At 53.6% G+C, this 26,498-nt stretch overlaps 1 protein-coding gene across 1 annotated transcript in view; it reads left to right on the forward strand.

Annotated features, from left to right (window-relative positions):
- Nucleotides 1–9,054: 9,054 nt before the first annotated feature.
- DMTN (dematin actin binding protein) overlaps nucleotides 9,055–26,498 on the forward strand; it is a 37,266-nt gene continuing 19,822 nt past the window's right edge. Inside the window, exons 1-2 of the mRNA XM_075123377.1 lie at nucleotides 9,055–9,100; nucleotides 12,364–12,548. Coding sequence (XP_074979478.1) covers nucleotides 9,055–9,100; nucleotides 12,364–12,548 — 231 coding nt within the window. The remainder of the gene's footprint in view (nucleotides 9,101–12,363; nucleotides 12,549–26,498) is intronic.

The raw sequence follows: 26,498 nt of genomic DNA on the forward strand, positions 1-26,498 counted from the left end.
GAGACAATCCTTGTGCCAAAGAGCTGAGGGTACAATTTTCAAAAGTGCCTGAGTGACTTGGGAGCCTCCGTCCCATTTTCAAAAGTAACTTAGGCCTTTAGGAGCCTGTGTTGTTTGAAAGTTAATGGGACTGAACAGAAGAACGGCTGTACTGGGTCAAACGAAAGGTCCATCTCGCCCAGTATCCTATCTTCTGACAGTAGCCAATGGCAAGTGCCTGAGAGGGAATGAACAGAACAGGTAATTATCGAGTGATCTGTCCCCTGTTGTCCACGCTCAGCTTCTGGCAATCAGAGGCTAGGGACACCCCAAGTATGGGGTTGCATCCCTGACCATCTTGGCTAATAGCCATTGACACTGTTAAGTCACTTAGGTGCTTTTGAAAATTTTACCAGCCCAAATAGCCAAATCATATGGGGGGGGGGATAAGAGAGGGGGAAACTGAGGTACAGAAAAGTGAAGAGTCTTGCCCAAGGTCGCCCTGCAGGTCAGCGGCAGAGCTGGCAATAGAAGCCAAGATCTCTCTATTCCCACATCTGGTGCTATAGCCACTAGTCCACACTGCCTCTTGAGAAGCTAGAACCTGATTAACTCTATTCGTTAATCAACAAATCCTATCAGTTTTCCAACACCCCTTCCCCCTGTCACTCTCACCCCATTTCTCAGCATGGTTCTGAGCAAAGTGCCATGGTGAGGTCTTCTATTACCAGAGAGGAACAGTGGTTTTGTGATTCGAACTGGCGAGAGGCCTGACTTCTATTCCTGGCTCTGTCCGTGTCTTGCTCCATGACCTTGGGTGAGCATTTACAGGAGAGGTCATTGATTTGAAGTGCCAAGGGGTGGGGGAAATCTTCCATAGCATTGAATCCTTACATCAAGACCAGGGCTCTGGTTCTGCTGTTTCTTACACTGGAGCAACTCCACTGACTTCAGGGGGTTGCTTCTGTCTTACGCTCGTCTAAGTGAGCACAGAGTCAGGCTGTAAAAGGCTCTTTCTGAGATGCACTAGCTTCTCTGCACTGACTGAGTTTGACTGAGTGGAATTTTCTGGCTCATCTTGATGCAGGGACCAGACTGGATGATCACAGCAGTCTCTTAAAGGGCCTTAAAATGCATAATCTTGAGCCACCTTTGCCTGGTTTCCAGAGGTGCTGAGTACCTGCAGCTTCCATTGAAGTGAATAAAGCCCCACAATTTAGCTGTCATCAGAAGCTAGTCCCAGCCTTGCAGAAGAGCATTAAGCTCTAGCAAGCCGCGCTTGTCAGAAAGAACCACGGAGATTTTTCTACTGCCGCATCCTTGGTTATTTTTATCAGGTTTCCCCTGATGGACCTAGCGTGAGTGACGGGCTGATCACTGAAGTCCCTGGAAAGGCCTCCAAATGGTTTCAATGGGCTCTGGATCAGGCCCCAATTCAGCAAAGCACTTGTAGCTCATGCCTCAAGTTAAGCATGTGCTAAAGTCCCATTGAAGTCGAAGAGACTTCAGCCTCTGCTGTAAGTGAAACTTGTGCTTTGCTGTGCACGGACAGTAAAGCCCCAGCTCTCAGACTCATGTGATCACACCATGTTGGGGGTTTTAAGTAAATATCTAAGTTTTGTAGCTGTGGATAAAAGCACAAAAAGGCCCAAAAAACCCGAGCAAATTAAAAAACAAACAATTATTTTAAAAAATTAATCTCATGATTTTTAAGCCAATCCTGTGATTTTTTTTTTGATTTTTTTTTTTGAGGGGTAGACAGCTGGCTCATCATGTTTGAACCAGACCTTTAACAAGGTTCTCTGCGATGGTGTCTCTTTAAGGCAAGGAAATGGGAAAAGCCCCTTCCTGGCACTAACTGTAGCTGGGTCAGGCTGAATACCTGGCTACTCTTTAGACACAGAGGGATTTCTGTGAGATCAAAGGACCGCAGGGGCTGATTGAAAGTGGGGGCCTTGGGGAAGGAGCAGAGAGGAGGGGAGCTGGGGCCAGAAGAGGACCAGCCAGCCCGCCCAAAGGTGATAATACCTCTTCTTGTTCCTTGGCTGGAAACTGGCTCCAGCCCCTGGGAATGAGGCGAGAGGGGCTGTGTCTGTGGAGACAGCACCTGAAAGGGAAACATTAGACTCCAATCAATCAGCAGCAAATTAGGAGCAAAGCAAGGTGGCTTCCGTGCACACACAAAAGGGAGCTTTGCTCTGCCTCCTGTCCATCCGTTCCTCCCTACCCCCCATCGAAGCATGAAGGGCCCAGTGCGCCATCAGGGTGACGCCGCCAGGCCTTAATCCCAAGGGGTGGATGCCATTAGAGGGGATTTGCATGCCATGTGTGTCTATGCATGGTCAGGGGCACGGGAGACTGGCAATTTGAAATGAGACTCACAGGGAGGGGGCATCATTCAATCAGACAGGGGGTTAATTTGTTCTTGGGAAAGAGGCTTCAACACCATGCTCTGGGGACTGATGCAGTGCTCCTGTCTCCAGCTTCCCCTGCAGAGATACCGTCCTCTTTCCCCCACCTTGCTGCCCAGGATTGCCAGGTGCACGCTGCTCTCTTCCCTGCTGTGACTCAGGGAGGGCAGAATGCAAACCCCGCTGGGATTGTTGGAAGCAAACCTATTTCCAGAAGCCAAATTGCAGCGTCCCCTCTGAGATTCTAACAGCAAAGAAGAGAGAATGTATTCAAAGGGGTGGATTGGGCACTTTGCAGACTGTCTTTTTGCTCTGTGTCTGTACAGCGCCGACCACAATGGGGCCCTGATCCTTGATTGGAGTTCCTAGGGACTACAGCAATAATAATGATTATAATGAACACGCTCTATTTTAAATGCCAATTTCCTGTTAAATTAACCAAAGAAAGCAGCACAAGCAGAGACCACTTCTAGCAAACTTGGAAGTTTTCTGCTTTCAGATGGGAACTGGGTGGTCTGAGCACAGCTCTAGATTACCAAGACCAGGTCTGCTGTTGGGAAGTCTGGTGAAATGGCAATTCCCACCAACCGGCACTGGATATGCCAGGGAAGGGAGGCCATATGTCACCACCACGGCAGCCCTTGCAATGGTGGTGGCTGCAGTGCAAAGGCTTCTGTTGGTTTTACCACCTGGCGATCTCGCCCTTTTGTGAGTAACAAAATTACCTTCCGGGGTTCTGGCTTCTTCTGGTTTCTGACTTCATAAAGTCATAGAGTTTAGGGCCAGAAGGGATTATTAGATCAAGTCTGACCTCCTGTATATCACAGGCCAATAAATTTCACGCTGTTAAGCTTGTATTCAGCCTATGTCCCCAGCACTCCCCGCCAAGGGCATTATATCCTGGCATTTCATGGTGGCTTTCCTATTGTTCTGTTAATATGCCAGCTCTGGAACTTATCTTAAAGCCCCGGTTCCAGGAGTCATGTGATTACATGAGAACCTCAGCTTTCATTTTCAAAAATAGCATGTCTCTAGCACTCCCGGTTGGGGAGAAAAAATGAAAAAGGAGATCCCTGCTGGCTCTGGTGCCAGAAGGCCAGTAAACAGATCCTATCAAATACTGATATTTTAAATTTCATGATTTCTAAACCAATCTAATTAATTTGTGGGCCCTGACTCATGGTTTCTGAATGCTTGGAGTTGGCAATACTGCATACAGCAGAGCAGAGTCCACCTGACAGGCTGAGTTGGTGCAGTGACATGGCCATGAAGAAAGGTATAGGGCTTCGGGCCAGGATCTGTTCTTAGGGACACCAACATGAATCCAGAGCAGCTTCTCTGACTTAATGCAGTTACTCCAGCATAACTGAGCTCAGAGACATCTGATTCTCCTAACATAACATGCTTGCTACTGCCAGCCAGGGCCAATTGTTCTCCATGTCTACTGAAAGTAGGACAAGAAGTTATCAGCTTAATCTGCAGCCAGGGAGATTTAGGTTAGATATTAGGAATAGGAACAACTTTCTAACCATAAGGGGAGTTAAGCTCAGGAACAGGCTGCCCAGGTAGGTGGTGGAATCCCTGTCACTGGAGGTTTCAAGAACAGGTTGGACAAACACCTGTCAGGAATGGTCTAGGTTTACTTGGTCCTTCCTCAGCATGAGTAGATAGACTGGGTGACCTCTTGGAGTCCCTTCCTGCCCTAAATTTCTATGATTTCAGGACTGCTTTCAATGCTGCTAAGCCCCCAGGATTCCCTTTGAAGTCAATGACAGCCATCCAACTCTTAAGGGGCCTGGTCCCTGAGGTGGCTTGCAGTGAGCTCCATGGACACCCCAAATCCACTGCTGCAGTCACATCGCCTCTTCCACCACCACCCGACCCGCGCCGTCTGACCGCTCCCTGTAATTGCTTTTCCTTCTCACAATGACGGGGCGGACGGGGATGAAGAATCTTAATCCTTTAACTGGGTCTAAAAAGAGCCATTTACAAAGCTACACAAATATAATGCGGCAGGGATGCCGCTGAGGTAGGGTGAGGGGGAGGGAGAGCGGGTGGAAAAAGGGAAAATTATAACAGTTTGAGTTAAATGAAGCTTTAAAGCAGGAGGGAAATGCAACACCCAGTAATTACTGGCTAACAATAAGGCCAGGAGCCCGCTCCCAGGTGTGACAGTCAGAGAATTAGCACAGGGGCTGTTTTAGGGGCTGTTTTTTTTTTCTCCCTTCGGCCTCATAGAGTTTGGTTCTTGTTTCCACAGGAATTCGAGACATTCTTTAAACTCAGAAGGCTTTAAAAGGGCTGGTTTTGCCTCCCCATTCCCTCCCACCCCCACACACACCCCTATTTAGCCAGAGCTTCAAAGGTGGGGGAGTTCCCTTTGTGTAATCTCTGCTTTAATTTTTTTTCCTTCTTTCCATCCCCTTCCCCCCTTTTATTTTATTCCCCCCCTCCCTTCTCATTCTTCTTGACCTCCCCGTATAGAATGGAGTCTGAAGGGTGAGTCCTTTTTAATTATGGCTGGGGAAGAAAAAACTCACACTGTTTCTTTCTTGTTTTTTGAGGTGAGACTTGGAGAGGGGAGGGGCGGGGGCTGGAGGGGAGGGGAGTGGAATGTCTTTCTGTGCAAAAAGTGCAGTCAAGGATATCCCACCCCGGCAGCATCCTGCAAAGCATGATGGCCCCCAAGTTAAAAGCAAAATGTCTTTCCCAAGGCTTTTCTCATCGGGCCGCTTAGTTCCTCGCCGACTCTGGCTGGTAGCTTGAAAGGTCTTGTGTGTGTGTCTGTGTCTCTGTGTGTGTGTGTATGTGTGCAGGGAGGGGTGTGTGGAGTGGGAGGTGCATTGGGACCCAGCTGGGGATGGAAGGGTCTCAATGCTGGTGAGATTAACTCGCTGGAAGGGGAAGTAATAATGGCACCTCTCATGCAATTAATAAAGTTAGTGGGGCAGGGAGTCTGGGAATGCGAGTCGGGGAGGCCGGCATGGTCGGAATGAAAGAGCAGATGCCAGCGAGGCAAATTAGAGATGAGCCCGAACCCCGGGAGCGTCTCCCCTGAGGCCACCCACCCCGAGCGTTGGGGGCAGAGAGGGGGATGGAACAAATGGACCCCAGATCTGAACCTGCCCCACTTCAGGGTTCGCAAAAACCAGGGCTGACTGATGAGTTTGCAAAGCATAACCTGCCTCTTGTTTTGCCCCACTTGCTCCAAGCAATCGCAGGGTCAGAGGAAAGGCAATTCCAGCAAGGAGAAATCTAGCTCTAGGCACTGGTCCCAGGAACCCTGGAGAGTCCCAGTTTCAGGGCACTTTGGTCTGGTCGGCAATTGAATTTGGTGGGGCGGAGAGGAGGTGTTCAATTAGATCGGGGCAGTTTGCTTTAGTTAGTCCCAGGGAAGCTGGATTCCAGGGGCCCAATTCCCCACTGCACTGCGCCTTGTGCAGTCATTCCCACCAGTGAAAAGTGCATGAGGAGGGAGTGGAAAGTACCACCCGAGCAGCATGTTTTGTATTTGGTTTGCATTGGTGTAAAGGGCTGTACGTGGTACAGTCCCTTCTGCTTCTGTCGCTATCTACCATAGACTCAGCGTCCGAGGCATCAGCAGCACCGGAGGTGGGGAGCTAATGCTAAAGGTGGAGCAGGAACAGCAATAGGTTTGGACACAACAGACACTGCCTTCCAGAAGGATCCAAGCGGCAACCCCACTCTGCTCCCAATGAAATGCCAGCTGGGACTGGTTCCAGACAGGGCTGTGCGCCCTGCCCCTGAGAGCAGAATGATGATGTTCTGCAAGTGATTTGATTTGAGAGAAGGACAAGGGGAGGGGAAAGGAAGAGGCTTAGGCTGGGTCCTCCTGACTCTCTGGGAACTGGGTTTATCCTGTCCAGCCCTTTGCCTCTGACCATGAATGTGGGGGATAGGAAAAGCCAGCTCCAAGCACCGCTAAACTTCTGGAGCTTGGAATGTGGGTCTTCATGGTGGTACCTTGGCCCATGGCCAATTGTCACTGCGATTATTTGGTGCAATTAACACTGCTTCACCTGGACTGTGGTATGCTGGGATCCCGTTATCACTCTGGGCTCCTGAGTCCTTCTCTGCCTGGCGTACCCGAGAACCTGTCTGCCCTAGGGACCCTTGCATTGGGGTAACTATACCAGCGCGCTATTCCTCTGCTGCTTTCTCCCAGCTTTGCTCTCTCTCAGTGCCTTCCCTGCGCATTAATAACTACGTTAATGTTTAGGCTGGCTCAGCAGCACCTGGCTCTATCCAAACCAAACAGGTTTGTGACTGAGAAGAGGGAGGTAGGAGCTTGCTTCCGCCCTGGCCCAGGAAAGATTCCCACTGCATGAGTTTGCTGGCAGATCCCAGTGGGCAGGGCAGCCAGGGTAAGCCGAGCCATTTGCCAGGGTTCCCTGGGCAGGGAGAAGATCCTAGAGAAAAGAAGGTGGGTGCTGGTCCATGACGGAGTCCCAGGGGCACCGCGCTGCCTAACCGAGGCCCCACATACCCCGGAGATCTGGTGGAGCACGTAAGTGCTGCTGTAATGCTCTTTAATGCATATTGGTAACCTGATGCCAGGAGCTGAAAGGCACCTTATTCCTGTGCAGAACGAGCACCCTGTGAGTGCGACATGTTACTAAATCCAAAAGTGGCGTTTCACGCTCGCTTTGCACAGGTGTAAACAGCTGCACCAGGTGCAGGGCAATGGGGAATCAGGCCTGAGAGTCCAGTGATGCTGGCAGGACTCCTGGGTTCCATTCCCAACTCTGCCACTGGCCCCCCCACTCACGGGGAGCCCTAGGACTGCACCCGATTTGGAGAGACCTTTAAAATTATCAAAGATGAATGCAAAGAACCACAGATCAGATGTGTTCTGGGAGCTGGACAGAAACTATCATACAGACAAGAAACCCCAGGCTTCTCTGGGGGCCTCTGTGGGGTTCTGATGTGTCCATTCATCCCTGTGAATTGCCCCTGTACACTGCATGGCAATTGCCTGCCACATATTCACACCCCTATAGGCACCTGGAGTACCTCACCCTACAGCAGCCCACCCATCTCAGGCATCAGGGGGCTCCAGCGTTTTGCAATCTCCGTGGCTTGGAGTGGAAAAGGCAATTAATTCCGTCATGTGTTTGGCTGGTTGTCAGGGGAAGGTATCTGGGATTTTTTCCTTCGTGCTCAGATCAGGAACTTCCCAGAGCATCTGTGTCAGTCTGTCCAGCTCAGGGCCTTTGGCAGGGACAGGGAATTCCAGGTGTGGTGTTTGTACAGTGGACACAGAGGGGTCCTAGGGTTTCCATTCACTGTTGCTTTTTGTTTCCCAGGCACTAACCTAATGGTACAATGACCAGGCAGCAAACACACGGCAGGAAACCCAAACAGATGTTTGCATTGACAATTAAAACAAAATTCAGGGCAGGGGGCAGTGAAACCAGCACAGGGCTGGGAGAGGGAGCCGCTCGTGGGCACAGGGAGTGAGACCAGCACGGGGCTAGGCAAGGGGAGTCAGGTGGGGACCCGGGGATGAAACCAGCACAGGTCATGTGCTCGTGGTACTGGGGACCGTGCCTTTAAGGGCTGAGCTTCCCACAGAGAAAGTCTGGGTGGGGGCACTGGGAACCCTGGACACGGACGATAGCAGAGCTCCAGCAAGCCCTGAGCGATCACTGAACGCCACCACACGGAGGGTCACGTGGGGCTGGCAAGGCATGCTAAGTTTGTCAGGGACAGTCTCGAAAGCTTGTTCCACACTCACCCAGCATTCGTTCTGCTGTGTCCCCTCCGGCCCCTCACACAGGCTCTTGCCGCGACTGGGGGAAGGGGGAAAAGAGAGGGAAATGAAATACTGACCAGGCAGACAAACTGCTACTGAAGCCACGGTGTGTACTCATGCGTGTGTGCCTAGGGATCACTCCTGTGTAGATGGTGTGAGAGAGACACACCCCAGGCCTGTGCCACAGTGAATAATTGGGAGAAAAACTCCTGCAAATCATCCTCTGTGTGTGTCATATCTGCACAGCAGGGTGGATGTAGGCAGTGTGACAAATAGACAGACACCCCACAATGGAGAAATTGTGTGAGTGGATGGGTGAGAGAGAGAGAGAGAGAGAGAGAATGGGTGTACCTGGGCCTCCCTGTGTCTTTCTGTCTCTGGGTGTACACAGGACTCTTCTGTACAAATTAGGCCCTGTATCACAATCTTCCCCATGGCAACACCGCGTGGCCCGGTGCAGAGTTGGGTTCATCCTGATTACAGGGTGTGGTGGGGAAGGTGCTGCTGGGGAGGCTTCTTTCAGGCCAATCCAGGGAGTCCCTAGCCTAGATTTGCAGCTCTGACTGGTGCAAGGGGCTGTGGGGCAGGGAGCGTGGAGGGGGAAAGGTCTCATTTCCCAGCCACTCCGAGGGACAGGGAATAACTTGCCCCCTTCCAAAGAGCCCTGGGGCCCTCACTGAATTCTCTCCCTGGCCCTTCCATGGCCACTCACATGCCAAGCAACCGGGGAGCCTGAGGGAGGAATAAGGAGCTGCTGCTGCTGCAGATTATCCCTCCTCGCCAGCTCTGCTGCTGCTGCTCACTCGAGCCCTGGGTTGCTGAGAGGGGCGGTCGCCGTAGCAACGTGCAGTGGCAGGGAGGAGATGCTCAGAGCAGCGATGGCTCCCCATGGAAGGGCAAACCTGCCTGCAGCTAGGGACATGCTCCCTTGAAGGTAGGTCCAATTTGCTGTGTCCCTCTCCTCTGCCTCTCCTGTTGCCATTCCCCCCTCCCCACCCAACACCCACGGCCATTGTGGGTGGGTTTCTGGCTGGCTGCTCCTGCTTGCGCGGGGGAGGCCAGAGTTGGGTGGCAGAGGTCCCAAGCATAGGGGTACAGAGGGCTCCACCGTGCTGGGCTGTGGGGGGTCCCGCATCGCCAGGGGCAGTAGGGAACACATGCAGTATTGGTTAATCTAGTTACAAAGCAGGCACGGTCACGGGGAGGGTGAAAACAACGAGGAGTCTTGTGGCACCTTAAAGACTAACAAATGTATTAGAGCATAAGCTTTCGTGGGCTACGACCCACTTCTTCAGATGCATGGAGTGAAAATTACAGGGTGTGTCACTGATGGACTAAGTGTGGTGCTGGGACTGTGTGTGCATGGGTCTGAGTGACAATGTCTGTCAGGGCAGGCGACAGTGTGTCTGCATGTCCCTCTCCTGTACATATCTATTTAATAACACCTCCCAGCCCCAGACCTGGGCTGAGAATCCACTGCTAAGAATCCATCTCTCCCCAGAAGGGCTTGGGTGACTTCCATCCCTGTTTCAATGACTGCAGAGCACCCACACCTGTTCCTCGGGGGCCCCACGAAGCTCTGACAGCCCAGCCCAGGTGACGGTTTGGAGATGAGGCTGTCTGAACAGATACATCACCCGGAAGATTTCTGCTGGTAGACGAGGCTGCGTTGGTTTCATTGCTTAGTCCTCTGAGGCCCTGTGGCTCCTCCTTGGCAACCCCCAGGGCTCTCTGAGGGAACAAGAGTCTGAGCGTTCAGCACCCTGCCCCCACAGAGGGGACTGCATGTGAGGTCGCACTGCCCATCACCAGGAATGGTAAGGAACCCTAGAACTACACCCCTGGGGAGGGCAGCTCTGAAACCGGGCTGTGCATGCCTCGATCCTGGCCCGATGGATTAAGAGCCCCTGCAGGGAGTCTGGTTTGTTAATCGATGGAACAGGAGGGGCTGGGTTGAAGTTTCCCGCCTCTGATTTCTGGGCTGATTTCATTAGTTTCTCTTATTGACCATCATATTCTGAGGCGTTAGACGTTAGTGGACTTTGCAGCATTCTTAATGCATGAGAAACGGGGTTCGCATGAGTACATTGGCCATGCGATGGATGACTATTGATCATTTATGGGGCGCCTGGCTTCTACTCCTGGCTGTGGCTGGGGGTGGGGTGTGTGGTTAGAGCAGCGGGGTGTGAGTCAGGACAGCAGTGTTATCCCTGTCTCTGGGCGAGCATGGGGTCCAGTGGCTAGGTACTATGCCCATACCGTAGAACTGGGCAAAGCTGTGTCTCAACATGGCTGCTGATAATTTCTCCCCTTTGCAGAGGGCTCTTGGTAAAAGGTGCCAGAGAAATGCCAAGTGGTGTTCTTGTCATTATTGGCCTCCTCTTGCTATACCTACTTCCCTGCATGTCCCGAGTGTATGTGGACGGCTGGGATATTGCTAGAGACAGAGAGAGGCCTGAACCCTCCCTCATCCATCTCCGATAGTCTCCATTTCACACGGAGCTCTCTGGAGGTGGCCTGCTCCCTGACAGCTGGTTCTCTTAGAGTCGGATCAGGAACACCTGCCCCCGCACCCCCAGTTGCAGAATTGTCAGTGACTATTTAGTCTCTGAGCCACTTCCCTCCCTGCCCCCCGTCCCCCAGTTCTATGCTGTTCTAGCTATGTGGGGAGAGAGGCTACTGCTCTTTGCTCTCCCCCAGCTGTGTTGTCCAGTGCACTTGCAACCGATGATGATTAAGCAGTTGTTGCAAAGGAACTCCTGAAGGGGGAGCCCTTGGATTTATTTGGGAACATGGCACTGCCAAGAATGCCAGGTTGGGAAGTCACAGGCTCAGGAAGGTCGGAGGACAGGTTCCCTTGCTAGGTGTAGCAGCCCCTGTTTCCTGGCTCTCTGGAGCCACGAGGGGTATTCTGGAGAGCTTAGGGCCTGGTTTTCATAGTCGGCGAGCACCCGCAAACGCCACCTGCAATGGATTGGAGCTGTAGGCGCCTCTGAAAATGAGGCCATTAATGTTTCCACCCCATCAGGGCCTACCTGTAGGGTCCCCGCCCCTTTGCATGTGATCTGAAATAGCAGGCCCCTGTCCTGCATCCGTGGGAAATGCATTCTGGCATCTCAAGCCAGAGATGAACCCAGATCACTGTGCTAAGCGCAGTGGATTTGGATGCGACATGGATGGGAGACCTCCCAGGGAAATCTAAGCTGCTGCCAAAGTTGGTGCTGATGATTCAGCAGAGGATGCTCTTCCTTCAGGGTCATCAGTGAATGGGTTCCCCAGCCTTGTGCAAAGGGGTGCTGGAGGCACTCCCTCTTGGATCAGGTGCGACACCAAACCCCAGGTCATTTATGGGCATTACAGATCCTGCAGCATCTTTTCCATGAGATGGGGTGTCAGCCACAGTGTCCATGCCAAATTCCACCGTGGGGTCTGCATTCTGCTTCCTTAGAGAGGGCTGTGACTCACCCTCCCTGCTCCAACCCCCCTGGAACTTTGTGGGAGATCTGATCCAAGTCCGAAGCCGGTCTCTAGTGTCCATACAGATACGATTATCAACCTAAAGCGTTATAGTGTTGAGTCCTAGACAGCTGCCACGTTCCGCCCCAGAGGCAGCTGCACTCCAACAGTTGGCAAGGTGGGGTGATGTGGGAGGAAAGGTGGGTCTAGACGTATACTATCCATGAGCTATAGCCAGCTGGAGCAAAGCCATTTCTGCAGGATGACATCCCGTTTGTCAGCCTGTTTCCTTTACATTGCATTGCCTGAATTTTCTGGGGGGGGAATTCTACCCATTGCTCCCCAACCCACTCCTCTCCCTTCCATTCTGCCTTGCTATTTTTGGCACCGACACAGAGCGTTTATTTCATTTTATTTTGCAACAACAAAAATTAACAGAGGGAGGGAGAGAGAGCAAGATGGAGAGCCGCCACCTCTCACAAATACTGCTTCGTCATGATGCTGGTTAATTCTCCTCTTGTTCAGAAATGGACTGAGCCAGCAGCAGAGGTGGGGAGCTGCACACACACACGCTCTGACTGGCTCTGTAAATCCACATTGCTATCACCACTCGATCCTTTGCAGGCACTGCCTCTGGGGCTGGGAGATACACACACACATACACACACACACAGGACTGTCATGCTGTCAGATACACGCCAACAGCACAGCAGCTGAACCCAGCAAGGGCAGCCGGCTGAGGACTCGCTGGGATACTCCCAAGCAAGAGGCAGAAGGAGGGGAAGGAGAGGCGTTTTGCAGCAAGAGAGGGCAGGGGAGCAGTTCTCTGGGCTCCTGGGGCTTGTTGTTGTTATCGTTCTCGGCTTGTTTTTCGGGCTGGGAAACCATGCGAGATTCCTGGAAGAGGCTTCCATAGCCCCAGCTGGGTGAGTCAAGAGGGCTGCCGTGCAATCTCATTGAGCTCGTACTTGACCCCTGCCATGGCTCGGCAGGCATGAGGGGTGGGAGGGCACATTCCAGGCAGATGCTGTTCCACTCTGGTGCCTGTGCCCAGGACTAACCCAACCTGCAGCAAGCGAGTGTACAGAACCGGCGGGGACTAGAGTTCAGCTGGTATGTTGTTAATAGCATCAACTCTACCTCCTCCTGCCTTCCCTTCTTCATCCTCTTCTTGCTTTGCTTTCTCCCTCCCTTCCCTCCCTGTCTGTTGGTGCTTTGCTCTTTCTTTCCTTCTGTCCGGCCTCTTCCTCCTCCCAGGCACCTGGAAAGGGGACAGCCTTGCTAAGTGAGGATGCTCACCCTCCACTGCCAAAAGCATCACTGCCGGCTACGACAAATTGTGTATTTTTCATAAGTGGCTTCTGAAATGCAGGCCCCACAGACAGCCTGGGCACGTGCTGGCCCTAGGGTGCTGCTGGTGATGTGGGGCAGCAGGGGTATTGTGCTGCTCGTGTGGAGCTAAGGTAGTCTAAGCTGGCACTTGGTTGGCAGGAGCTGGTGTTGGTAGTATCGGCCAGGATGCTGGTGCCAGCCAGGCACAGATTAATAAGAGCCGTCTGGCTGGGCTCTGCTAAGGGGGTCTTGCTGGGCTGCGCTGGCCTATTACTGGTTTGAGAGGCTGCTTAAAATGTTTTGGTTTTAGCGTTTTAATGCTCAGGGCTAAATGTTCATGCATAGGCAACTAAACAAGGCATTAGCACCCCAGCTTCGGCCCTGCGGTTAGACCTTGGGGCACATAATGAGTTTTTGTGCTCTGAGGTTCCGAACCAAGCATCCAGGTGACAGGGGCGGCAGGTTTGTATAATTTTTGGTGGTGCCCAGAACGGGTCCAAGTCCTGCCCCACCCACACCTGCCTAAGGCCCTGGGAGGGAGTTTGGATGCGGGAGGGGTGCGGGCTCTGGGCTGGGACAGAGGATTGGGGTGCAGGAGGGGATGAGGGCGGCGGGCTCTGTGAGGGAGTTGGGGTGTGGGAGAGGGTGAGGGGTGCGGCTCTTACCTTGGGCGGCTCCTAGGTGGGGGATGTCATGGGGGGTCTCTATGTGCCGCTGTCCGCAGGCACCGCCCCCAGCCAATGGGAGCTGTGGAGTTGGTGCTCAAGGTGGGGGCAGTGTGCGGACATACACGTCCCCCCCGGGCCACAGGGACGCATCGGCTGCTTCCGGGAGCAGTGCGGAGCGAGGGTGGGCAGGAAGGCGCCATAGCCCCACTATATTGCCGGTGGTGGCAGTGGCGGCCGGGGCTCCTTTTAAATCGCCTGGGGGCAGCAGGCGGGGTCAGGAGATGCTCCAGGGGAGGTGCGTGGGGACAGCAGGCAGGGCCAGGGGAGAGACCCGGCCCCGCATATTGGTGAAGCCGGGCCCCTGGGTCCTGAATATTCCTGGAGCACGGGCACCACGGGCCCATATAACTCACCGCCCCTGCCAGGTGAGGAATTTGGATGTTCTGGGGACCTGTGTTTGACAAATGAGTTCCCCAGCTCTCTTGAGCCCATTCCCCATGGGCTCAGAAATCCAGTCCAGTTCTTTTTCTCCTCTCAGGGCTGCATCCGGAGCCCATTCCAGGTGGGCACAGAAATGCAGTAGGTCCAGGCCTTTAATGTCCATTTCCTACAGAGACACAATTTTGTGACTAACAGGAAAGCTACAAGGCTGGCAGGCAGGCTGCTTCCACAGCTGCACAGCTCCCCTTCCCCCAGCCGTAGACTCCCTCACAGCAACTGGCTCCCTACAGTTGCAAATTGAAATGCAGTTTTGGGCGTCTGGGGATGCTCCCAGAGGCCCTTTTATCATAAGGGAGTTCAGAAGCCTCACCTGGGACCAGCTGATTCCCAGGCCAAAACAGGAATGAGACAAGGGTTTGCACTGTTTGCAACTCGGGGAGAACTTCTCTGTGCAGAGAGTGAATGAGGTAGAGGAGGAAGAGCAAGGCCAGCAGAGTAGTGTCGTGTTAGGTGGAAAGCGGGGTATGGCTGTAGAGGAGGACATAGGCAACGGGCAGGTCGAGGATCTATCATATGGGGTCAAGAGGAAAACATCTCAGAAGAAAAGTAGATTTTTGCTCCCAAGGGCACCGGTTTGAAAACAGCCCAAATCAGCAGTGACCAGAAGCCATTCCCGTCTGATAGACCTCATGGGCAGTGAGTTACAGGGTCTTAGTTCAGTTTCTAGCAGGACAAGCATCTAGATCCCAAAAATCCCCACTGCGATTGGCCTTAATTTGCCTCCACCCTTATGGGCAGGCAGAGGGAGCAAACAGCCTGAGCTTAATAGGCCACTGAGACTGAACTCCCCTCTCATTCTAGAGAGGGATCCCTCTGGGGCAGGGCTGAGAGGCATGGGAGGTTGCAGCCCATATACTGTGGGGACACAAGGACATGGTGGGTGTTGCAGATTTTGGGATGGGATCAAGGTCTCATAGGCCCATCTGCCCCTCCCATCACCCATCCGATGGCACCGGAGCTGGGCCGGGACACACAGGCAGATGCCAGCGCCTCCTATGCTAAAAGAGTGGGGATACTACCCGCTTGCACAGTGGGGAAAGGGGAACTGGGATCGCTGCCTAGATGGGGTGACTCTCGTCAGGATCGAAGGACAGAGCTATAGAGCAGCCATGGGACCAGCCCACTCATGCGCCTGCCTTAGGGTTTCAAGCATTGTCGGAATGGCTCTTCGATTCTCCCATGACAGGCGCGTTAGGGCACCAGAGAGAAATGCACGTCCCCCTGGTTGAGAGATCTGAGCTCGAGCCACAACCTCGACTGGACACTCCAAAGTCTCTCGGCTCCAGAGCTTTGTTTTCACTCATGATCAAGGCCTTTAGCAAACTTCTGACCCAGGTCTGGGCTGGGATTTCAGAGTCCTCCATGTTCCTGCTGGGGGCTCCGATCCAGGGGGTTGGTACAGTCCCACTGGCAGGACACTGAGAGGGAATGTTGGAAGGGCTGCATCTAGCCATGCCCAGGGCCTGGCATTGCTACCCAGCTGGGTTGCTGGGACAGAAAGGGAAGAGCCCTTCCCTCTGTGATCCCCCCAGGGTGTGCCAATATGTAGCGCAGGTTTCCAGAGGCGCTTGCTGTCCAGGCTCTGGGAGGATGGTTTGTTTCTGTTGCTCCTCGCAAGCTGGGTGTGTTGAACTGGGCATTATCAGCTGGTAGGAAGGCTCAGTTTCTTTGCCGCCCGCCTCCCTGTGCCCCTTCCACATCCTCAGCTACTGAGACCAGCTCTGGCCTCGTCGTGAAGCACATGCTGCTAATGCCCGGAGCTGGCTTGAGAACCCATTTGTACCAGAGCAGTAGAAGCTGAGAAGGTGGAACTGGTTATGGCTGCCAAGCTGAGACAATCAGAGTGAGAGAGGCCTGGGGAAATGCAGGGCACTCCATGACTCCCTCCTGGCGAAGGAACTTGCACATGGTTTGCTCTGACTTGTCTCTAAGGGGAACGCCTGCCTTGTTAGGCTGTTGGTGGGTGTCAAACACCACACCCTCCTACCCCACTCAGCCAGGGCAGAAATCAAACCGTCCCGCTGGGTTTGGGCAGGATCAGCTGAGCTCAGAAACAGCCACCGGCCAATGAGAGAGCCAAGGCTCAACTGTGCTTTGCTGTGGTGGGTGTTGAACTCCACTAACCCTGTCTGGCCCGGGGAGGGCGGGGGCAGCTGTATCCAGCTAAAGGGAGAGGGGAGCGGTGTTTGATCCTGCCATCATATGCAGGGAAGGCAGGGCAGTGTGTGTGTCTATCTATGACTTCCTAAGAAGAAGTACTGCAGAAAGGGATCTGTGGGTCCTAGTGGATCACAAGCTAAATATGAGTCAACAATGTAACACTGTTGCAAAAAGTAGTGTGTCCAGTTCTGGGCACCACACTTCAGGAAAGATGTGGAGAAAGTCCAGAGAAGAGCAACAAAAATGATTAAAGATCTAGAAAACATGACCTATGAGATTTTAAAAATTGGATTTGTTTAGTCTGGAGAAGAGATGACTGAAGGGGGACATGATAACAGTTTTCAAATACGTAAAAGGTTGTTACAAGGAGGAGGGAGAAAAATTGTTTTTCTTAAACTCTGAGGATAGGACAAGAAGCAATGGGCTTAAATTGCAGCAAGGGAGGTTTAGGTTGGACATTAGGAAAATCTTCCTGTCAGGGGGGTTAAGCACTGGAATAAATTGCCTAGGGAGGTTGTGGAATCTCCATCATTGGGGATTTTTAAGAGCAGGTTAGACAAACACCTGTCAGGGATGGTCTAGATAATACTTAGTCCTGCCATGAGTGCGGGGGACTGGACTAGATGACCTCTCGAGGTCCCTTTCAGTCTTATGATTCTATCATTCTATTTAGTGTTCACCATGATATCCCAGAGAGACCCCTCCAGCTTCGTGCTGTGCGGAGAGTGCCCAGCCAGGATGACATAGACCTGATCTTGGCTACCCCTGTATGTTTCCTGCTCTGTATAAACGCTTTGTAAGGATAAGACAGGATCAAGGGGACAGAGCTCTCCTTTGTAGCTTGCTTCTTTGCTCAGAGCAGGAAGGGGCCTGCCAAGGAAACTCGCCCTCCTGAAGAATGATTCCCCGCCCCGTTTTCCACAGCCCCAGGGTGACTCCTGAGGGTGCCATGTGGTAAGGAGCCAAGCACTTCCTGAATCCAAGGCAGGTCGGGTTCAGCTGATAGGGCAGCTTTGCCAAGAGGGTGTGAAGTTAGGGGCAGAGGGAGCCAGGTTTGCTTTGAAGCCCCCCAAAGAACAGCTGGCCTGTCTTCTTCCACCCAGCCACGTCCACAGTGTGCCCAGTGAGACGAGTGTCTTTAGCGCGGCCGCCTGTTTCCAGCCTTGGCTTTGCGTCTCCACAGCAGCCGGCGGGGCCGTTGCTATGGCTCGGGATGTGGAGAGAGCTCTAAGCTTCTTTGAGTCGGCAGCCTGCAAAGGGGCTGCCTCTCCAGGAGGTGTGTGCAGGCAGGCGGCCAAGGCATCATGGCCCAGTTATCCCTGGCTGAGCTGGGGATGAGGATACCTGCAGTGCCCTCAGGTATCTGGGATGCTGGCAGAAAACAGGGCAGGAGGTGTAGTGGGATTGGGATCACTTTTCCTGAGCTGGGAATTGGATTGGAGATGTCCCCTGAGTGTAGCTGGGAATGGGGCAGGGCCCCAGTGAGGACATGTGCAGAGTGTACCATCCTTATGGGCTGTCAGGGTCCCCCATGGGGGATCGGATCCCGTAGGATCTGAAGGCTCCCTGCAGGATTGCCCAGGGAGGGAGTTGCCCGCAGGGACGGCAATGACACAGGGAACAGGCTGTCAGGAAGTGAAGGGGGTCCTGGAGTCTGAGGCTGCTGGGGTTTGGCTGCTCCCTGCCAGGCTGCAGTCATGGCCGTTCTGGACACATGCACGCTGGTGCATTCGCCCCACATCCGTGTCTACGCCTCTCTGGGTGCTGCCGTGATCAAGTCCCCTCCCATTCCCTTTACATCATCCCTTAGTCTGTTTCCTTCTGCCCCTAAGAGATGCTGTCATGGGAGGTCTCCCACGCCCCTCGCATACAGGATGAGCTGGCTAATCCCATTCTTAGCCCAGATTACAGGTCACATGAGCCTTTTCCTCGCCCCGCTGCATCACAACCACAGTCTCTCCAGTACCCAGGGGCTGCTAAAAGGGCATCGTCTCCCTTTGCAAGGCCGTGGGGCCACTGGCGAGCTGCGCACTCAGGCACAGCAGAGCGATGGCGTTGGCGTCAGCAGGGTCACAGAGGAGTGGAGCAGAACTTGGCCCACTGCGCCCAGCTGACACGCTCTGTTTCCCGTCCCCGGTGAGAATGACAGCACTGGATCTGTGGGAGCTCATCTCTCCACGGAGGGAGCCTCAGATGCAACAGCGATGCTCAGTGCACGCCACAGCACTTTGAGATCCTGGGGGGAAAGGCACTATTTAAATGCAAAGATCCCCCTCCTGCTCTGCCTGAGAAACCTGGCTCTGGTTCTTCTGGGCAAGAACCACCCATCGCCGCTGCAAACTAGTACAGCACTTCCTGGGCTTGAGGAGCAATGGCCGCTAGCTCCTGCTAGAGCTCAGGAACCAGGGGATTTATAGCAGTGTCACAAATATCCACCCGAGTCTCAGGTCTCCTGAACTGGGATGGTGAAAATGGCCCCTCCCATCCTCCTGCTCAGCTCCGCTCAGCTGTAGATCTCAGAGTGCATTGCCAAGGGAGGTCAGATAACACAGTGCAGTGCAAAGAAAGGGCTGTATCACGCCCCCCATTTTACAGCTGGAGAAACTGAGGCACAGAGAGGGGGGACTGATTTGCCCCAGGTGAGTGGGGGAGCTGGGAACAGAGCCCAGGTCTCACCCTTCTAGCCTGGTGGCTGATCATGGGATAGTGCCACCATGATCTCAGTTATGCAAGCATCACCTGCTGAGAAAGCACAATGCATCCTAGCCTTCACTCCCTCCCATGCCGTCTCTATCTTCTCCTCCTCTCTGAAGAGACAAGGAGGCAGCCAAAGTGAGCAATACGCACAGGCTCTTATCCTGCAGAGCCTGACCTGGGAGCAGCAATTGACACAAACTTCATTTAGTACCAAGAAGCCTGTGGGGTGTGGGCATGCTGACTGGAGCCACTCCCTCTGCCTGGGAGGCTGCGGGCCAGAGTCTGTTTGATGACTGGGGGCAGGGACCCTGTGAGGCCCACACCGCACTTGCCTAGAAACACTCCCTGTTGCTCATGTGTTTTGCAGCAGCCTGCTTTCCTGAGTGAGCTTGAAGGGAGCTGTCTGCCTCTGCTCTCCCCTGCCCCATCCCACTGCTCGCCCCACAGTGAGCGAGAGGCCTCACCTCTGACCCACTCTGCTTGGGGAAAAAATATCCCACCAGCTGCCAAGTTTTCTGCCTGTGCAGCCCATATTTTAATGTGAATGAATCATCCTTTCTCCAGCTGGCACCTCTGCCGGGTGATGCTAAACAGTGTGGAAGGAATAGATTGTCAATAGCACCGGGTTAGCATTGCCAGCCTCCCCCAAGGCGTTATTCCAACACATTCGGGAGGGACCAGGGAAGAGAAGCTGGACAAAGTGGGAGACAGATGCCGATAAATCCGGCCAAGAGTTGTGGATCTTGTTTCCACGTCTTCCCTGGCACTACTGCCACCTCGCTGCTCTTCTAGCAAAGCAGTTGCACCAGGCATCCATCTAGATCCCAGGAGCTGCTTAATGGGATACCTGCAAGTCCATACAGTCCCACAGGGCATCCAAATCACTGTCAGGAATGGGGGCACCTAAGCCAGACCCTAGGTCACGCAAGTCATGCATGTGGCCCAGCCACTCAAGCTGCCTCTGAACAGGGAGACCAAGCCCAAACCATCACACAGGGCATCCAAACCACTGCCTGGGCACTGGGGCCATTCTGTGGTGACCCCATGCCAAGTCCCTGCAGGGGGCACCCAGTTCTGGGAATGGAATGGCAGCTCGACAGAGACTTCCCATGTGGCTTTGCCCAACCTCACCCAACAGACAGCAGCCAGGGGCCTGATGCAGACGTTCCTTGCTGCTCCGGGGTCTCAGGCTGCTCTTTGCTTAACTATCCCGTGTCTGTAGCTGCTCTTTCTCTTCAGGGGCTAGTTGCTTGCCCGGGATGCATGGCCATGGGGGGACAGGTGCAGAAACCAAAGACACAGGAACCGAGGAGGACATGGGCTCATGCTGCCTGGAGTTGGGGGAGCTGGGGGAGCTATGTTCTGACAGCCAAGTCTTTCATTCTAATGGGCCTAATTAGGCCGGGCTGACCACTCCGAGAGGAAGCTGGCTGCCTGGTGTAATGGATGGTGCTGTGCAAATGGCTGTCGAGGCAGAGAGCCTGTGTGCATCCGCTATCGCTGCTGCAAGTGAGAGCCGACTGCCTCCTGGATGGTAATTGATGTGCCATTATCACTGCTCGCTCATGGCATTAAGATTTCATTGCTGGGGCTGCGTCTCTAATGGACTTGGCGAGTGTTGGTTGGGGGCTGGGGTGGGTCCGTGCACCAGCCTTTCAGCAGGAAGCCTAGCGAATAGCTGGGAGCCAGAGTTCAGCGGGACCGGTGGGAGCTGTAGTGTAGGCTGGCTCAGCTGAAGACAAGGTGGGAAAAATTCCTGTGCCCTGTCTCTGCTACAGCTTCCTCTGTGGCACCTGCAGCCGTCCAGGTGAATTAAGGCTCCCTTTTTTGTCATGGAAGATGTGAACAGCATGTGCAAACTCGCTCCAGGATAGTAACGCACCAGGAGAGAGGAGAGAGGCCCCTAGCCTGAGAATGGAGTGGGGACTGGCTACTGCAAAGAGAAGGAAAAAATTTGAGTTCCTTTACCCCTGCTAGTGTCCACTTTCAGTTCTCTTCCTCTATGGGACCACACCCAGAGCCTGTTCTGTATGGGCACAGAAATCTGGCCCAGGTTCTTCTCTTGCCAGGAGGAAACAGGATGCTTTGTGATTAAGATACTAGACTGAGGTTCAGGAGACCTGGGTTCAGGTCCTGGTTCTGTTACAGACTCCCTGTGTGATCTGGGGCAAGTCAGTTAATTGCTGTGGGCCTCAGTTTCCCATCTGTAAAATCGGGATAGTGGCACTGTCCTACTTCATAGGCAGGTCGTGAGGATAACCCTGTTAGTGTTTGTGGGGTCCCAGGTACTGGGAGGGAAGGTACTTGGATGAGGGCCATGCAAGTGCCTTGGTAGATAGTTAAGTTAGGATGAACATATGGGGTGGAGATGACACATTGTGTGGAGCACTCCTATGTATTTATTGAATGGCCAGGTACCTGTCTGAGAGAGGATGGGGACTGGGTGGGAGTGTGGCCTGTTGGGCAAAGGAGAGGCCTGGATTTCAATGTGTGTCAGGACTCCTGGGTTCTGATCATGCTTCAACAGGAGTTGCATGCAGGAGTTGCATGCACATGGTTGATGGGATAACTGGACCCTTGGGTGCTCTGCCCCTGGCTCACTGAGTGACCTAAGGCAAGTCATTTCCTCACTCTGTGCCTCAGTTTCTCACCTTTACTGCTTCCTGCAGGAACACGGGGCTTAATTCACTGACATGTGCAGGGCTTTGAGCTCCTTGGGTGGAAGCCTCTGTAGACGCCAGCTAGCAGATGCTGGCTCACAGTGGATATTATCAGATTTCCCTCCCACTCTCCAGGACATTGGCTCTAAATGCCCCTGGGGCGGGGCGGAGGAGGCAGCGAGGCTGGGCTGTGGCTGGAGCTCCTGCTGAAGGATAGCGACTGGAGGGCAGGTCAGCCTAGACGCTGAGACAGCAGAATCTTTATTCGGAAGCTCTTGTCTCTTCTCTGTCCTAGGAAGAGAGCAGGATGGAGAAGGGAGCAATTGCCCCTCGGGTCGACAGGGCTGGCCCCCAGCATCCCTGTACAGCAGGCGGGGGCACTGGGATGGGGTGAGGGTTGTTGGGGAGGGGCATTGTTGGTGTTTTAGTGGGAGGGGGTGGCTATCAGTGAGGAGGCAGGGGGTGCAGAACTGCAGGTCCTAAGGCACTGTCCAGGATGTTCCCCTGGGCTGGGTGGGGCACCGGTGCCCTGCCCATCCTTCTCTCCGCTGTCCTGGGGCAGCGCGAAGAGGTGTCCAGCCGGGCTGGGTGTGTTTCCCCAGCCCCCTTCCCCACACGGCCACGTGCGTGCTTGGCTCGCAGGCCCAACTCCCCGTCTGTTTCAGGAACTTGTGACCTAGCATATCCCTCGCTTATTTATGGCTGTGAGTCTTTTCCATAGCAACCCTCACATGACGCCGCGGAGCGAGGGAGGGGGAAATGCCAGGGGAGAGAAACAATGAGAGATGGAGAGAAAGAAATAGAGGAAGAGTCATGCTGAGGAAGGGTGAGGGAGAAAGCGGGGATGAAATGCTGGGAGGGAGGGAGAGGAAATGGGGGGGGGATGAGAAGGAGGAGAAGAGAGCGAGAAGGAGAGAGTGGGAGAAGGAAGGAAAAGGAGTGCATGAGCCATGCATTATACCCTCCCCCATCTCTCTCAGGCAGTAGCTCTCCGGAGGAGCTGCTCCTGCCCTGGCCCCTTGCCCACAGGCTGCTGCAAACTAACATGCTTGGCTGTTGTGAAAAGTCAAACCCCGGATTTCCTGGAGTGGGGGGAGCCAGCCTCCTAAATCACCCATGTCAGCCCAGCTTTGTGCACTGAGAACCTCCTGTCCCCAACTCCCCCCTGCCCCAACATTGTGCTCTGAAAGGTTACTATGCTGGCAATGCTCAACACCGCTCTGTTCTCTAACCCTCTTCTGTGTCTGTCCCACAGGCTGGGGAGAGCATGGGACATCCTACTTGCCAGCCCCTGCCTGGGCACCACCCTGCTCTGCTATAGGAGCTGGGAATCTGGGGCACTTTCCACAACCACCCAAAAACCTTTCTAGGGGTCAGTAGGTTAAAGTGGCCAAATGCAGTGATCTAGCTCTCTATCATCTTTTGCATTCTGGTTTGACTGCATGACTGAGAAGAGCTTATTGAAGGAAAACTAAAGTTAAGGGATTGTTGTTATTTGATTATTATTACTATTATTAATTATGATGAGACGCTGAGATGATTGATTATTATTATTATTTGTATCCAGGATCCCAATTGTGCTAGGTGCTGCACAAACATAGAGAAAAAAGATGGTCCCTGCCCCCAAAGAGCACACAATCTGAGTAAAAGCAGGCTAGCAGAGTTTTGCATTTATTTCTGAGCATGGTAAGGTATCTTGTGGCAGTGAGTTCCATAGTCTAGATCTAGCACCTGTCAAGTTTCTGTTTCCTTACATGAGTCTCCCACACTGGTTGACAGTGTCACAGTTCCAGTGGACTGGGGCTGCTGTGAAAGGACGTTCCAGTGGTTTGGTCACTTGTCTAGGACTTGGGTGAGACATGGGTTTAATCCCCTGGTCTGCCACAGATTTGGACAAATTGCTTAGTCTTTCTGTGCCTCAGTTCCCCACCTGTACAATGGGGATATAAGTGCTACTCTACCTCCCAGGGGTGTGTGAAGGTAAACGCCTTTCAGAGCGAGAAGTGCTTGGAGATCTGCTGAAAAGAGCTGGGTGTTACTCTTCGTGGGAGGCTGTGGTCATGGGGGAAGAGGCATCTCTTAGGTAGCCAGTGGCAGGCTTTGAATGTCAGGAGAGAGCTCTTGGACTGCGCTCTGTGTTTTGTTAGGGAGCCGGTGCAACTCCTGGAGCTCCTGGGCCATGTGGCTAAGCAGATAGGCTGCTGTAGTTTTCTCAGAGCATGTGGCTTCATCCTTACATAGAATAAACCCTGGAGGTCACCAGTCATCTCATCTGTGTCTCAGAGGATAGGGCACAAGCCACTGGCCAGCTGCGGAGGATAATGGGCACCAACAGCACCAAGGAGCCCAAAGGGGTCCCAAGGCTGCAGATTGGCTGAGCCTGAGAGGTGAAGGCTCAGTAATGGGGGATGCTTGAGGAGAAGGCATGTTCTTCCAGGTGCTTCCCCCTTCCCACCAACATCACTTCCGGCTTGCCTGCTGGGCTCAGCGTTAGCCAAGCGCTCTGGGTCCTGCCCGGTGCTGATCTCAGCCCACTGCTGGGAGAGCTGGGTGACAGGGCTGTATACCTTGGAGGTAAGGAGCCGCAGTGCAGCCCGCACTGGCTCACCCTCTTCACGCAGATGCTGAACAGCCTCGGGGAGAGAAGCAAGCCTGGCAGGACAGCGCAGGCCTGGGCTCTGGAGAGAACTGGGCATTGCCTTAGCTTTCCCACCTCCCGCGGATTTGGCTGGCACTTGGTCAAACCCATCGGCGCCATAACTCGGTGCGGAGCATGGGCCAGTCCCAACGCCCACAGCCCCGTGCTGCTCCACCCAGCTTTGCTTGGCTTTCGGCTGTTCCTTTTCGGCAACCAGTCTCAGTGCCCAGTCCCTGTGGTGCTGGGGGATGGATGGAATCAGTTTGCTCCCTAGTGCAGAGAGACCTGGATCCCAGCCCCTGGTGGCTCACAGCTGGCCTGTGTGAGAATCCCAAACATGGGTAGGATCCAGCCTTATCTCTGATGGCACCCGCAAGCAGCCAGCACGTGTGCACTCAGACTGCCTGCCAAGGAGAGCCCGAGCGGCTGGAATCACTGGCCCAGGGAGATTGGTGGTTGCTATGGAGAGAAAGGCTGCTGATTTGGGCGTTGGCACTGCTGTCTGCTCCAGATAAGTATGTTCTGGTGAAGTGCCCTGAAAGGGTGGGGTCTAGGCCACGGGAGCTGAAGGCAGTAGGTGAAAGGGACAGATTCTCGGGACAGTTACAGCTCTGCCTGCCTCCTCCTCTGGGCCTCTCATTTCTGTCTGCCTGCCTCCTTCTCTTCATCTACCATGTGTCAGACTCTCCTGTCTGTCTAATCGTCACCATGCACATCCTTCTCTCCAGGTATCCCTTTGGCTCATTCTCGCTTTTTGTCTGTCTCTAATCTAGCTGCTTGTCCCTTCCTTGATCCATCTGCCGGTCTGTACGTCTGGAGTCCTGTTCTTCTTCTCCTCATCTGTCTTGCCATATATATATTACATGTCCATTCAGGGCATGGGCACAGTGAATTGGCGGATGACTCAGGGTGCATGCAGAGCCCAGTCGTGCCTTGTATTGATCTGTGGCTGGCAGGCCAGCAACTGGGTGGTTTGAAAGGTGTGCGGCCCAGACGCTGTTATTGCGCAAGGGAGAGTCTGAAATGTTTCTAAGTAGCTGCCATGTCTCCGAAGGAGCTCACCGTTCCCTCGATGGGAAATGGCTTTTGGCTGCTTCCAGGCAGGACCTAGATAAGGGAGGGAGTGAACCCCTGGGCCAGGGCATGGAGAACGAGTCCGATGGGAGCTGGCAGCTGCAGGCACATGGGGGGCAGCCAGGGATGGAGAGCAATGTTCTCGGTGATTATTTTGGATAATGTGATTATCATCTACAAATACCCACGGGTCTGCCTGGCGGTGAGGGCCAAGCAGCTGCTTTTGTCGGCTTTGTCAAAATGTTCCAGCTCAGCCAGATGTGACTCCTGTGACCCAGTACGGATAGTTGCCTGGCCAAGCAGTGAGTGGGGGTGAGGTGATCCCAGCCTGCATGCAGCCTCTTCCGATGCTCCAGTTTGCTGATGCTCCCCTGGGCTCCATATAACTACCCAAGATTTGCTCCTCCTTTCCTGGCCTCCCTTCCTCATTCTGATTTCCTTCCTGCTACTCTCCCTGGCCCATAAGAATACCTGTCATCACACACTGGGGTAGTGGTTCATCCCCAATTTTTGTGCCAGACATGGACCACCTGGGACATGTTACCTCGAAGGCAGTGCCCTGCACTCACTTGGAACATCCATGGAGGAGCATTGAATACGCAGGATGTGGCTTTATGTGGATTGTCCATGGAACATCCATGTCCATGGAACATCCATGGAGGAGCATTGAATACGCAGGATGTGGCTTTATGTGGATTGTCCCAAGTGGATACGCAGGACATGGTCTCATGTGGATTGTCCCAAGTGGCTACATGGGACATGGCGTCACATGGTTTGTTCTTATTGAATACATGGGGGATGTGGCTTTATGTGGATCATCCCCAGTGGATACGCAGGACATGGTTTCCTGTGGGTCATCCCCAGTAAAAACACGAGATGTGGCTTCATGTGGATTATCCTTAGTGAATATGTGGGACTTGGCTTCAAGTGGATTCTTCTCGTTGAACATATGGGGAGTTGCTTCGTATGGATTGTCCCCAGTGGGTACATGGGAGGTGGCTTCGCATGGAGATCATTCCCATTTAATACATGGGACGTGGCTTCACGTGGATCATCCCCAGTGAATGTGGCTTGATGTGCATCTGCTTCATATGCTACGTAGGAACTAGCTGATAGTTAGGTTGGGTTTGGTTTAGCTAAACAGAG

This window comes from Caretta caretta, chromosome 26 (assembly GCF_965140235.1).
Source record: "Caretta caretta isolate rCarCar2 chromosome 26, rCarCar1.hap1, whole genome shotgun sequence".
In the NCBI taxonomy this organism is placed as follows: domain Eukaryota; kingdom Metazoa; phylum Chordata; order Testudines; family Cheloniidae; genus Caretta; species Caretta caretta.